The 13,250-nt window shown below is 32.4% G+C and overlaps 3 protein-coding genes across 3 annotated transcripts; 2 read left to right on the top strand and 1 right to left on the bottom strand.

Moving 5' to 3' along the window:
• Positions 1-463: 463 nt before the first annotated feature.
• Positions 464-1,893, bottom strand: LOC110605916 (transcription repressor OFP7). The gene has a single exon (XM_021744600.2). The coding sequence runs from the start codon at positions 1,769-1,771 to the stop codon at positions 668-670; it is 1,104 nt and encodes a 367-aa protein (XP_021600292.2). The 5' UTR covers positions 1,772-1,893; the 3' UTR covers positions 464-667.
• A 5,877-nt stretch (positions 1,894-7,770) lies between these two features.
• Positions 7,771-9,722, top strand: LOC110606827. The gene is made up of 3 exons (XM_043953032.1): positions 7,771-8,055; positions 8,536-8,874; positions 9,167-9,722. The coding sequence occupies exons 1-3, from the start codon at positions 7,771-7,773 to the stop codon at positions 9,671-9,673; spliced, it is 1,131 nt and encodes a 376-aa protein (XP_043808967.1). The 3' UTR covers positions 9,674-9,722.
• A 1,505-nt stretch (positions 9,723-11,227) lies between these two features.
• Positions 11,228-12,410, top strand: LOC110606808 (deoxyuridine 5'-triphosphate nucleotidohydrolase). The gene is made up of 3 exons (XM_021745796.2): positions 11,228-11,616; positions 11,723-11,814; positions 11,888-12,410. Exons 1-3 carry the CDS (start codon positions 11,423-11,425, stop codon positions 12,130-12,132), a joined length of 531 nt encoding a protein of 176 aa, XP_021601488.2. The 5' UTR covers positions 11,228-11,422; the 3' UTR covers positions 12,133-12,410.
• Positions 12,411-13,250: the final 840 nt, after the last annotated feature.

The following is a 13,250-nucleotide window of genomic DNA, read 5'->3' as shown; positions in this document are numbered from 1 at the left end:
CAACTATTCAATATAAGAGTCAATTGTATAATTAATTATCAATGAGTTTATTTAGGTATTCCCGTAATTGTTTTCAAATTATAAAATTTGGAATTCTACAAAAGTTAAGAGTAAAATAAACTGGGAGAAGAAGCAAAATTATACAATTAAATTAATTTATTTCCTCATATCCTTATCCTACATTTGGCATTATTCTGTAAGAAAATAATTTTAAGATAAAATTATAAAATTATAAAATTGTACGTGATGCCATTTTATTTGAAAATGAAAATCCATTTCAAATAAAAAAAATTTTAATTGAATTAAATTCTTATAAATTTTTTTAATTCAAACAAAGTTAATGGATTTCATATTCAAATTTCTATCACTTAATTAATTATCATGACTAAATTCTGGGGTTTTACCTTTCACTTAGGTGGAGATTGTGGAATGATACCATGTGCTAATATTCATATGATAATTAACTTCATTTATAACAGGAATATCCCAAGGGGAGAAAAATTCATAATCTTTTTTCAGAAGAAAAGTTCATAATTAAAGTAGCAACAAGAACATCTTGTAATAGCAAAAAATAGTTATCCCTTAAAAGCACTCATCTCCAGAAAAACTAATTCCATAAAAGAAAAAAAGAAATCGCTTTCTCTTTGACCTTCCTCAGTTTTTAAACCTAGAAATGCACGGAATTTCGCTTCTTTGCAGGAGAATCACAGAACAGGGTCTCCCAAATATCCGAGAAGGCCTCCACAATAACTCCATGATATTGCCTGGAATTCAAGGACAAAAAACAATGCAAAAGTTCCTCCAGATCCTTGGCCTCAAACATCTGCTTCTCCAATATCATCTCTAGCATGGACCTTTTGAAGTCCTCGTAAGGATCCTTTGATTTCTTCACCACCGCTACGCTCTCCTTCACCTTCCCATCTGCCGTGCATGATATCATCTTCCGCAGAACTGATGCTCTCATCGGAGAAATAACTTCTGGAGACGACAACTTCTGGTTCTTGGAAACCTGGCGTTTGAGTTTTCGAATTTTCATTCCACCTGTTTTCTTGTTTCCGTTGTCTGTTTTCTTGGTTGTGGTATTCACAAACGGATAGCAGAAGTCATACGAGGAATCATATGAGAAGCTTCTTGAAGGAAAGAGAAGGGTTTCAGTTTCTACTTCATTTTCTTTACCCTCGCTGCTAAAGCTGCAACCACCATCTTCCCATGAAACAGCCATTTCACCCTTATTGGAATCTTTCCTGTCCTCTTTCTTCTTGTTCTTCCGGCTAGCAGATGCTATAATCGGTGAAATATTCCCGTTACTCTCATCGGAAAATGATATACTCTCCATATATGGGTGAAGTTTGGTGGGGCGCCGCTCATAAGCTTCTTTCTCCCGTGCAAAATCCAGGGAGTCGAAGCTGCAATCAGCTAGATACTGTGCGAGTGATCTTGCTTGGCATCTGCAGCCAACGGAAGCTTTCTTCCCTGACAGATGGCGTTTGTAAGTATCTGGTGTTGACGGTGGTGGGTCTGGGAGTTTAGGGTAATTGATATCAAGTGCCTTTGGGTTGAAAGGCGATACCCGATAGATTACTGGGACTGGAATTTCTGAAGCATTTTTGGATCGACAGATTTGAAATGAAGGAATGACACGAGAGAGTTTAAGCTTGAAACGCTTAGCCATAATCTTGTTAGTATTAGATGATTCTTTGAAACTTATGCAGTGCGAGACAAAAGTGAAGGTGAAGCTACAAGTATTTATAGTGAGTAGAGAGGCCGGCATTGACAAAGTTTAGATAATAAAAATGACCAAATCCAAGTGGTGATGTATGGTTCATCCCTGAAAGCTACTTGGAATTCCATAGTGAATCATACAGTTCGAAAGGGTGTGTGAGAGTAGGTGGTGGGAATATTACAATATATAAAAAAACTTTCTCTGATAAAATTCGGTAAAATTGCTTGACCATGGAGGGTTATGGTTGTCTAAATTCAGATCTATTCAATCCATGATTGAGGAGCCGTACATAAATTATCTAATAGTTTTTGAGTTACGATATATAAATTTTTTATATTTTCTTTGGCTATATGGAAAGCATTACTTCATTATGGGATCTTATTTTTTAATCATTTAAAAATTATTTACGAATTTATTCCGATGACAAATATATGTAATTGAATCTTGATCTTTAATTTTCATTTTGGTTCAAAAAATAAAAATCACCCAGAAAAATGTAACATCACAGGTCCAAGCTAATTCAAAGTCAATGCTTCATAGATAGAGGATGGCAAGAGAGAGATTTTTGTTTCTGTTAGGAATCACGTATATTTATTCTTTTTTTTTTTCCTCTCCTTTTAAAATACTCTTGATTTTTTTGAATTTCTTTATTATGCAAAGCATAAACTGTAAAGATTTAAAAATATTAGATGACATTATATGCACATTGACAGCTATTAATTATATTAAATTATAGGTTGGTATCATTATTATTAATAATATTTACAATAGTTATATATTTTCTATCACTATATTCATGTACGAATTAATTAATGAATCGCCTTATTATACTTGTACATGTTTTTAATCGATGTTTAATTAGTTAATTTATCTTTTACTTGGTTAATTAGGATTATTAATTTGCAATATACTGTTAAAAAATTCTGATATATATTTCATTAATAAAGAAAATTAATATATTAGGTACATAATGGTTTTAAATATCGGTCGATCTTTTAATTAGTTTGTATAATCTTGATTGTAAATATTAATGATCACCAGATTTTTGATATTTGGACTGAGGTAAGACTCAAGAGAAAAAAAATAGACCCAAAACTTAGTAGAACTCACCAAACAAATCAATTTATCAATATGTCATTCAGTCCATAATTGAAGCAAATTGTAACGACCAGGAATCCAAGCCGCTGCCAGCGCTAGGATTCAGATCGATTTAATGTTGCCGGAACCCATAGCAAGCCTACTATATATCATATGTACCTTATAAAAATTTAATACATGATTATACATTTTTATAAAACTTAAACATTTCACGAATCAAAGTCTGAGTTATGCATGCATCATAAACTGTATACATAAAACCCACACTAGAACTATCATCAAGTACTCACATGTCTCAAGTTTGATTCAAACATAACTCGTCATTAAAATTTTTACATAAAGATTATGAAATAGGGATTTATAAAAACATATATTAGGGCTAAATACAATTCTAATCCATTAAAAATTTACATGTCCACAACTATACTATTACATTAACTATACCAGCTACTATGCCGACTTCCGAAGCTATCTTCGACCTACAAACTTAGGGTTAGGGGAAAAGGATAAGCTACAAGAGCCTAGTGAGCAGAACATAAAAACGGTTTAATAAACATATGTTCATATGAAATGCGCCACAATACAAACAATTCACATCAATATGGACTTGTCACTAATAACCCTCTACATATCCAATGTGCCCGGCCCTCGATGGAGCTCCTCAAGACTTTCGCTTAAACATAACATAACATATCCATAAATGCCAGGGGCGTAGAATGGGTCTCGACCTGAACTTTCTCTTATATATTGCCAAGGGCGTAGAATGGGTCTCGACCTGGACTTTCTCTTACATATTGCCAGGGGCATAGAATGGGTCTCGACCTGGACTTCCGTATCGTATTATATCATATCATATCATATTGAAGGTTAGTGGGTCATCCAATATCCATCCACAACAACAGTAAATTATATAATGCATCATATTCGTGAATTCTAATGCAAACAACCTATTACATAATATGACATTCATGATGCATGAACATGCTCAAAAAGTTTGATTACTTTAAAATAAGATATTAGTTCAGTTCTACTCACCTCTGGCTGACACTTGACTAAAACTGTAGCAGCTGACTGACTGCTGGTCTCTATGCAGACCGAATTAATCCAAGGTCTAGATTTCAAGGGGAGACCCTAGTACCATTGATATGTCATCCAGTCCGTAATTGAAGTAGGCCGGATTGATCCAAGGCCTGGATCTCGAGAACAAACCCTAGTACTAGTGGGATGAGAAGTAGGAGAATAAACCCGAATACGCTCCGGCCATACCAGCATGCGCGTCGGAGGAGAATTAAATGACCGTCTGACCAGTATGGATTAGCAAGTATGTCCATATATACGAGAATGCGTGATAAGAACAAGTGGCACTATAGTATAATAGCGGTTATACATCATTAGAAAATAAAAGAAAAAATGAATAAAGGAGGAATAGGTAACCTCTCAAACAAAGTTTATTCATACTCTATAAAATTCTAACTTTTTCGGATCTCAAAACATCAAGTATTAAGTTTCACATGCTAGAATATAAATAAATAAATAAAACGTTGAAAGAGTCTCAATCATATAGCAACTGCAAAGGAGCTAAAATACGAAAGAGTCCCTTGATGTTGAAAAGCTCCCAGTTAATCAAATCAATCATATCTATTATTTTTGCAAATTTGCCTGGCTTATTATCATGCATATTTATTGAGCACCACCGTTATATTATACAGAACATTTATATAACATAATAAATAGAAATAAATATTTGTATAAAAATAATTATTTATTTTATAAAAAAATTACTAATTAATTATCATATTTTAAAAATTCACTCGTAAAATAGTTAGATTTATTTCATTATTTAATTTTTATTAATTTGTTATATCACATGGGATTAAATAACAAGTACAAAAAATGAGTGAAAGAATGCTCATACATGCTGAGAAACTAAAACCAAAAAATTTTGAAAACCAACCCATAAATTTAGCCTTAGTTAGATAATGTTCGCTTTGAACCGGACTCAGATTTACCCTGCTCAATGGCGTATGGGTTTAAACTAGACCGGCTATGAGGGGCTAGTTTTAGTTTTCTCTCTTAGAGTTAGAGGTGAATATTTAGTTTGTTTAATTTAAAATCGAATTAAACTAAATAAATTTAAATTTTAAAATTTTAGTATTTATAAAAATTAAATTGATTATGAATAAAAAAATCGATTTGAATCGAATCGATCTGATTCAATTCGATTCTATTTAATCGATTGAATTTTTAATTTATTTTTTTATTTTGTATACTTTATTTGTAATATTTTAAAATTTAATTGAAATATTTCAATATCAATTATGGTCTGATATTTCTATTATAAAAAAAATAATATACTATTATCACTAATTAGTTCAATTTATTATTTTTGTTAAAATTAAACTGAAATAATTAAAATTTTTAAAAATAAACCTTGAACAAATTATAAAAATAAAAAATTAAATTAAAAATTTAAATTAATTGAATTTCATCGTTTTTTTTTTTATTTAAACCAAACAGTACACAGTGCTACGGGAGCCTTGAACTGAAATAGACGATTCATACCACTAATTTCAGCCTAACTCAGATCAATTGTTTTTAATCAGTGTAATGAAAATTAAACCGTTTTCAAACCCAAATAAAAGACATGAAATCAAAATTAAAATCGGACCGATTCTATATTTAATTTCAATCCCCTCTCTTCCTACAAACTTGAATAGCCAAAACCGTCCCGAAATGGACCATGGCAAAATCTAGCTTTAGACGTAATCCTTATTAATTATTATTAATTTGCTTTAAGGTGACACTGAGAAGGACATGGCTGTATCCAGCCATATGCATAAATATATTTGACACAGTCCATGAAAGCGCCTCACAATTAAATAAAGAAAATTTACTTTCCGTCCATTTCTAAATTTAATTTTTGATCCCTATATTTTAATATTATTATACTGAAGATCCTTCCTAAAACAATGAATTTTTTTCAATTTAATAAAGTTAAAATACAGAGCTAATAAAAAGAGTTAACTTTGACATGATCTAAATATTAAGAAAACTATAAATTTAAAGTTATTTAAATCATTTTAAAAACAATTAAGAGATAATTAGATAAAAAAAACTGTAATTTAATTGATTAAAATATAAAAATTAAATTGTTGAGTTTTAAAAATAAAATAATCTAAATTTTTGATTTTGACATATATTATGAACATAAAGGTAATTTCTCCTTATATAAAATAGTAAATTAGTTAGTTACATGAAAAATAATATACATTTCTATATTTATAAAATTAAACATTTTTATTTTTTATGTTCTAACTCCATCAAATTTAATATATCCCATAAAAATTATTAATACACAAAAAAGGTTATTTTCAATAAATTAGAAAATACAAATGATAATTTTTGACACAACTTAAATATAAAAATACTATAAATTTATAGATATTTTAATAATTTTTAAAATAATAAATGGAAAATCATAGGGATGAAGACGAAATTTATCTTAAATAAAACTATAGGAAATTAATTCGACACAGGTGAGCATCGGTAGGTTGCTTACCGAGACGCAGAAGCGACAAATTTCATGGGCTGAGCCACATATCCATCTTCCGCTCAACTCCACAATACCCCCAAATGCTAAAAAACAAAAAACAAAATTCTGCATCTGCTGTGCACACGCGTTTTGACATTTTCACTAAACATTACACTCGAGCTGTAGCTTATGACCTCTACATTTATATATACATATATTATTCTATTTTTAATTTATCTTATTATTTATTAGTATTAATTAATTTCATGAATGAATAATAAAAAGTAATTAAATATTAAAGTATCCATTATAATATTTATTTTTAATTTTTCATATTTTATTTATAATTAAAAAATAAAGAATTAGATATTAAATTTAAAACCTTTCAAAATTCAACTTAATATATTTATTTATTATGGATCTAAATCTATCATTATAATTTTTAATATTTAAAACATAATCAATATATATATTTTTTTATAATTCAAATTCAACACAAAAGAAAATTGACTAGACGAGAGCAGACTCCAATTTACGCATATGCCATTAAGTAAGCCAATCAAATTCGTATGAGAAATAATTTTAATATTCAAATATCTATTAGAATTAAATTAAACAAATAAAATATAAAAACAAGAACTTTGGATCGTTATTGTAAGGCTCACAGGTTGGGATGTGCAATTTCTAAATCCCAGATTGATTTAGAATTATATAATAATTAATTTGAAACTATTAGATAATTTAAATTAATTAAAAAATTAAATTTAAAAACTTAAAAAATTATTTAAATTAATTTAACGGCACTGTTACCATTGCAAACTGACATGTTAAAAAAGGCAAATTGCAACAAATTAGACAACTGGTTCCATTGATCAACTCTCAAACTACTGGCTCTAGGCTCCCCTCACTCGCAAAAGTCTCGAGTTGTTTTGCTTGTTGAAACCAACTGAGGAGGAGGTGTGGTGTGGGCGATATATAATTGGAGCCGGCTCCGCATGATCCGTCAAAGGTAGCTTATTTCGCAATAGTCAACCGACCAGTCCACGTAACGAGGTGATGTCAACTTAGTAATTATTTCTTGCTTTTCAGTATTGCCATTTCCTTTTACGACCACCAATCGGGGCCTCCCCCACAGTGAATCATCCCACTACAATTTTGACGTGTCGACCCCCAATTGGTTAAGGTGTTGAGAAAAAGAAGAAAAACACTGAATTGGTGATCCGTAGAGATGGCAACTCATAGGTTACATAATTAAACAGAAGAAAGCCGCTAAAATCGTGCGTACACAACTAGGCTCAAGGGTTACCTTCCCTTAGACGAGCAGAAATAAAACAAAAAAGCCTTAACCCTATCATTTGCATTGGTCTCTTTCTCTTTTCTCTGTTTTTCTTTTTCTTCTGATAGTTTGTTGATTGATATGAGGAAACTGTGCCCAAATTTCGACAAGGAAAATGGGCTTGACATCGTCCTGGAGGTTCCTATTCCGGAGGAGATGTTCACAAGCATGGGAAGTAATGGGGCTTCGAGATGGGCAAATATGCGTGCTATGATGTGTGCTCAATCTGCAGATAAATCATCGCATCTCCAAGCTAAATCTAACAATGAGTTTATTGCATTGCTCAAGCTTGTTGGTTCTCCACTTATCCCTCTTCAAGTCCACCCGGATCAGCCTGTCACTCGCCCCTTCAGAGATTGTTCTATTGTATGTATTAGAATGCTCTTTTTCCTTTTTTCTTTTTCCCTTTCAATCAAAACCTAGCTAGGTTTTCCACAGAATGCATTTGCTTTTTTTTTTTTGCTTCCCCGAAAATCATGAAACATATGATTAGAAGAAATTGGCCAAAGTCAAAATGAATGCGAAGTAATTAAACAAATAATTACATATAAAAATGAATGATACCAGCACAAGTGGAACTTGAAGCTCAACCTCAAATCTTTAACCTGTAAAGAGTTTCAGGCTGCAGTGTTAGCTTGTTAAACACTATATCGGGACTTCTTTACTACCTTGGAATCTTACCCATGTTTATATTTTGATTTAATTTAATATTTCTTTATAGATGTCAGCATTTCAAATTTTTTTTTATGCTAATATAAGAAAATTAAATGAAAACAAGAGGAATTAGAGTTGGATTTCTTTTTCTTTGGATTTATAATGTACAGTGTTTGTTAAATTAATGAACAGGAAGCTTCTACTGCGCAATATATAGTGCAGCAATATGTAGCAGCAACAGGAGGATCAGTGACGCTAAATTCAGTGACCAGCATGTATGCGGTAGGACAGGTTAAGATGGCTGCGTCAGATATGCACGAGGATGACGATAATGTGCACGCGGGGGGCGATTCTGAGTCTGGTGGGTTTGTGATTTGGCAGAAAAACCCTGATCTTTGGTACTTTGAACTAGTTGTTGCCGGTTACAAGGTTAGTGCAGGTAGTGATGGTAAGGTTGCGTGGAACCAGTCCTCTTCCCAACCTAGTCATGCCAATAGAGGCCCACCAAGACCCTTGAGACGTTTCTTCCAGGTAATCTTCTTTCAATATAGACTTCTAATGCTGCATAATGTCTCATATATATACGTAACTTCAGCAGAAAAGAAGTTAGGAGTTCAAATTCCCCCTTTTCATCTAATAAGAAAAGAGGAACCTTTTCATAGTGAAGAGCATTTTGCAATGAATTAACTTGCAGAAAGGCCTTTTAAGCTGTTTCCTGCATGTATTGTGTCAATAAACTTGAATGGTCTTGCTCATCAGCATAATTATGTGATTGGAAAATTAGAAGTTTGTCTACGTAATATTCATTGTTTGACCTCACCAGGGATTGGACCCCAGGTGCACAGCCAACTTGTTCTTAGAGGCAGTCTGCACTGGAGAGAAGAATGTGAATGATGAAGATTGTTTTGAGCTGAAGGTGGAGACTGATGCAAACATACTCAAAACTCAATCTTCACCTACCACTGAAATCCTTCACCATACAACATGGGGCTACTTCAGCCAAAGAACGGGGCTGCTCGTCAAATTCGAAGACACAAAGCTGGTGAAGATGAAGCCTATAAAAGGGAATAATAGTGTGTTATGGAAAACAAGTATGGAGTCAGTGATTGAGGATTATAGATATATTGAAGGCATCAATATAGCACACAGTGGAAAGACCAGTACAACATTACACAGACACGGAGCCTCGCTTAACCATAAGCGGAAGATTGAAGAAACATGGAGAATTGAAGAAGTTGATTTTAATATTTGTGGGTTGTCAATGGATTGCTTTCTACCTCCTGCTGATCTCAAGAGAGATCAGCAAGAAGGCGGAGAGCAGCAACGATAGAGCTATTTCTTCTTCTTCTTTTTTATTTTTATTTTTATTTTTCTGTTAGAGGGAGAAATGAGAGCTGATCAGCATATTCCTGTACATTTAGATAAATTTGAATTTGTAAATTATCCTTCTAAGGCTATGGGCATTTAATTCCATTGGAATTTATTAAACTTTGATTAAAATTTAAACTCAAAATTTAGAGTTTTATAAATAATTTTAATACTCACCCTATACTATAATTTTTATCTATTTTACTTAAAAAATATAATTTTTATTAACTTTCTTATTACACCCATTTTAAAAATATTAAATTTTATTAGATATTAAAATTTTATTTGATTGTATAATTAGAAAACTTTAAGATTTTAGTATCTATTTAGAACTAATGACATAATAATTATAAATTTCATTAAAATTGAAATTGTGACAAATGTACAAGAGAACGAAAGAGTTTCCATGCCAAGCTCCAATCTAATTGAACTACATAAAGCTGATCTTGTGCAAATCATACCTCCTACGCCTATAACCATATCTATTTTCGAAATAAGTAAATTGACATCACCGATATTCGACATCAGTCATCGTTTTCTCTAAAGTATATAGAGATTCTAAAAATCATAATTACACATGCAATAAGATTAATAGAAAAAACGTGCATGATGAATATAATAAAATCTATTAATGAGTTGTCTGACATATTTACTATATCACTATTCAATTCCAAAAAACATTGATTAAAATGTCATAATTAGGGGTGAGTATTCGGTCGGTTTGGTTTAAAACCGAACAGAACCGAATAAACTGAAAATCAAAATTTTAATGTTTATAAAAATCGAACCGAATCGATTTTGGTCAGAAACCGAATCGAACTGAATCAGTTTGATTCGGTTTGATTTAATTCGGTTTGATCGATTTTAATTTTTAATAATTTTTTTATTTTTTACACTTTATTTTAAGTATTTTAAAATTTAATTAAAATATTTTAATTTTAATATAATTTAATTTCTCTATATTATTGAAAAAATATATTATTATCACTAATCAGTTCAGTTTGGTTTTTCGATTTTTTTCTGAATAAAATCAAACCGAACTAAAATATATAAAAAATCAAATCAAATTTTTAATTCAATTTGATTCGATCGATTTTTTTAATTTGAACCAAATACGGCGCACCCTAGTCATAATCCTTTTTTTAAATCTAAATTTCCATGAATCAGAAACCTTTCAGCTTCTATTAACTCTTAAAGATTCAATCAGAGTCATTAATTTTTTTATAAATTAAATTATTATCTATCTCTCGTTCCATTATTTCATCGAATTTCAGGCATATTAAAAGTATTTTTATTTAATTTTTTAAAAATTAAAGTTTTTTTAATAAAAGGAAAGTAAGTCACTCTTCCGTTGAGATATTTTTATAAATTTTTTAAAAAATAAGATAAAATTAATGTGGCGGTTGAAAAATTTTGTTAGATTGATGTATAGGTTAAAACGGTATCATCCGTGGGCGTACGTTAGCAAGCTCCCTGGAAAAGCCCAAAAGTCATAAACCTTACAACCTGCTTACTGAATACGAACGTACAATGCCACCAAAATGCTATGGTGGGAAACCTTGGCGCCATTAATCGGAAAATCTTGCGCGGTTCCTTCTTTATTTAATCCCTCAAATCCAGCATTTCTCCCACCTTCAAAGTCGTTTCTCCCTATATTCGCATCTCGTTGCCGTTTCTCCCTATATTCGCATCTCGCTGCCGTTTCTCCAGGATGGCTCAAGCCGAAGTTCAGAATAACAGCCCTGAAATCAAAGAACCGGTTCCCAAGATTCCCAAGCTTCAACAGAATGGCGTTCATGAGGTCTCAGAAACTCCGGTCGCTCTATTTAGGGTTAAAAAGCTCTCTGAAAAAGCTATTTTGCCTTCCAGAGCTTCTCCTTTATCTGCGGGATATGATCTCTCCAGGTATGATGGCGAAAGTGGAAATTTCCTTTCTTCCCTTCTAATTTCTCAGAAGTTATCTAAAATATGGGGATTCAATTTTCATGCGGTTTCATTTTTTGGTGTGCAGTGCAACTGAGACTAGGGTCCCTGCTAGAGGGAAGGCTCTTATCCCAACAGATCTGAGCATTGTCATTCCTGAAGGAACATATGCTCGAATTGGTATCCTCCCTTTTTCCTCTCTTAGATGAATGAATTTCTCCTGGGAATGACTTGTTTTTGTTGTTCAATGCAGGGCCTAGATCAGGATTAGCATGGAAGCACTCCATTGACGTGGGTGCAGGTGTGATAGATGCTGATTACAGGGGTCCAGTTGGGGTTATATTGTTTAATCATTCGGATATGGATTTTGATGTTAAAGTGGGAGATCGGATTGCCCAGCTAATTATCGAGAAAATTATGACTCCTGATGTTGTGGAAGTTGAGGATTTGGATACAACTTTGAGAGGTGAAGGAGGATTCGGTTCAACTGGCATTTGAGTTTTGGGTATTTGTTTGTATTTACTATGATCTAAGATATCTTTGCTTTTCCTTTTGGGGGGGTTCTTAGGACAGCTTGGCTCAGTAACTTAAGCAAACAGATGGTTTGCTTAAGAATCGAAAGAAGAAAAGCCCCTGTTCTGCAAGTGGTTTTCAAGAAAATTCGAATTCGGAATGTCATGAAGATATTTAGACGAAATTATGCACCTTTACTTGCACATGAAATATGCAAGCTAATCAGATAAATAAATCCAATCACTACAATTGAGTTTTCTGCATTTTGCATTTTCAGGAAATTAACTGTTCAAAAGATAGTTTTGGATGTTTATTTTCTTTTGTAGCTCATAATGATGCAAATGAGCTGAATCAAAGTAAATTTGTAGCCATTGAGGTATTTGAAATGACAATCTAAAACAATTGATGAATCAAGGAAAGGACAATTCCCAGTCTCCGCTGGATTATACTGCCATGTTTTCTATATAAAGCTGCACCGTTGTTGTCTTCCTTGTGATTAGTCTGATTCCTTGTGATTGATCAAATCACTATTCGGTAGGATATAAAAAAGTAAATTAAAAACATGGGCAGAACAGAAATACCCATACAATGATGAGCACAGATGATAGAAGACTGGAAAAGACTGCATATTTTGGAAAAGATTTAGAATGAGAACGTCAAGAACTCTTGATGTTTTATGTATGCCAAATCCCGGTTGAGGTTTTTATGCAAGTTTTTGAATTTTGACTAGAAGAGATGCCCGTTTTACGCTTGAAAGACGCATTTCTTTCCCTGGTGCTCTTTCATCTTCTCTGACCTCAAGGGCAAGGCTCATGTCGCCACACCCCATCCATATGAAAGTGCCAGGTGAAGAGACACCATATCATCAGTATTCCTTCCAATACAAATTGCCTCTTGTGGAAGGGCTTACCATGGGCCAATTCATTAAGCTCTTAGGCCTACTTTTTTTTTTTTTTTCTTTTTTTCATTAAGAGGCAATTTTAGCTCATGTAGCTTGGCTTCAGCATCCTTACAATTTGCAAGTTTTATCCATTCCGCTGGGTTATAATTTACATGTTGAACTCGGATGTCAGAGCCATCTGTGCAAGTAAATATAATTCCTT

Source organism: Manihot esculenta, chromosome 18 (assembly GCF_001659605.2).
Source record: "Manihot esculenta cultivar AM560-2 chromosome 18, M.esculenta_v8, whole genome shotgun sequence".
NCBI lineage: Eukaryota > Viridiplantae > Streptophyta > Magnoliopsida > Malpighiales > Euphorbiaceae > Manihot > Manihot esculenta.
This window is presented reverse-complemented; position numbering and strand designations above follow the sequence as displayed.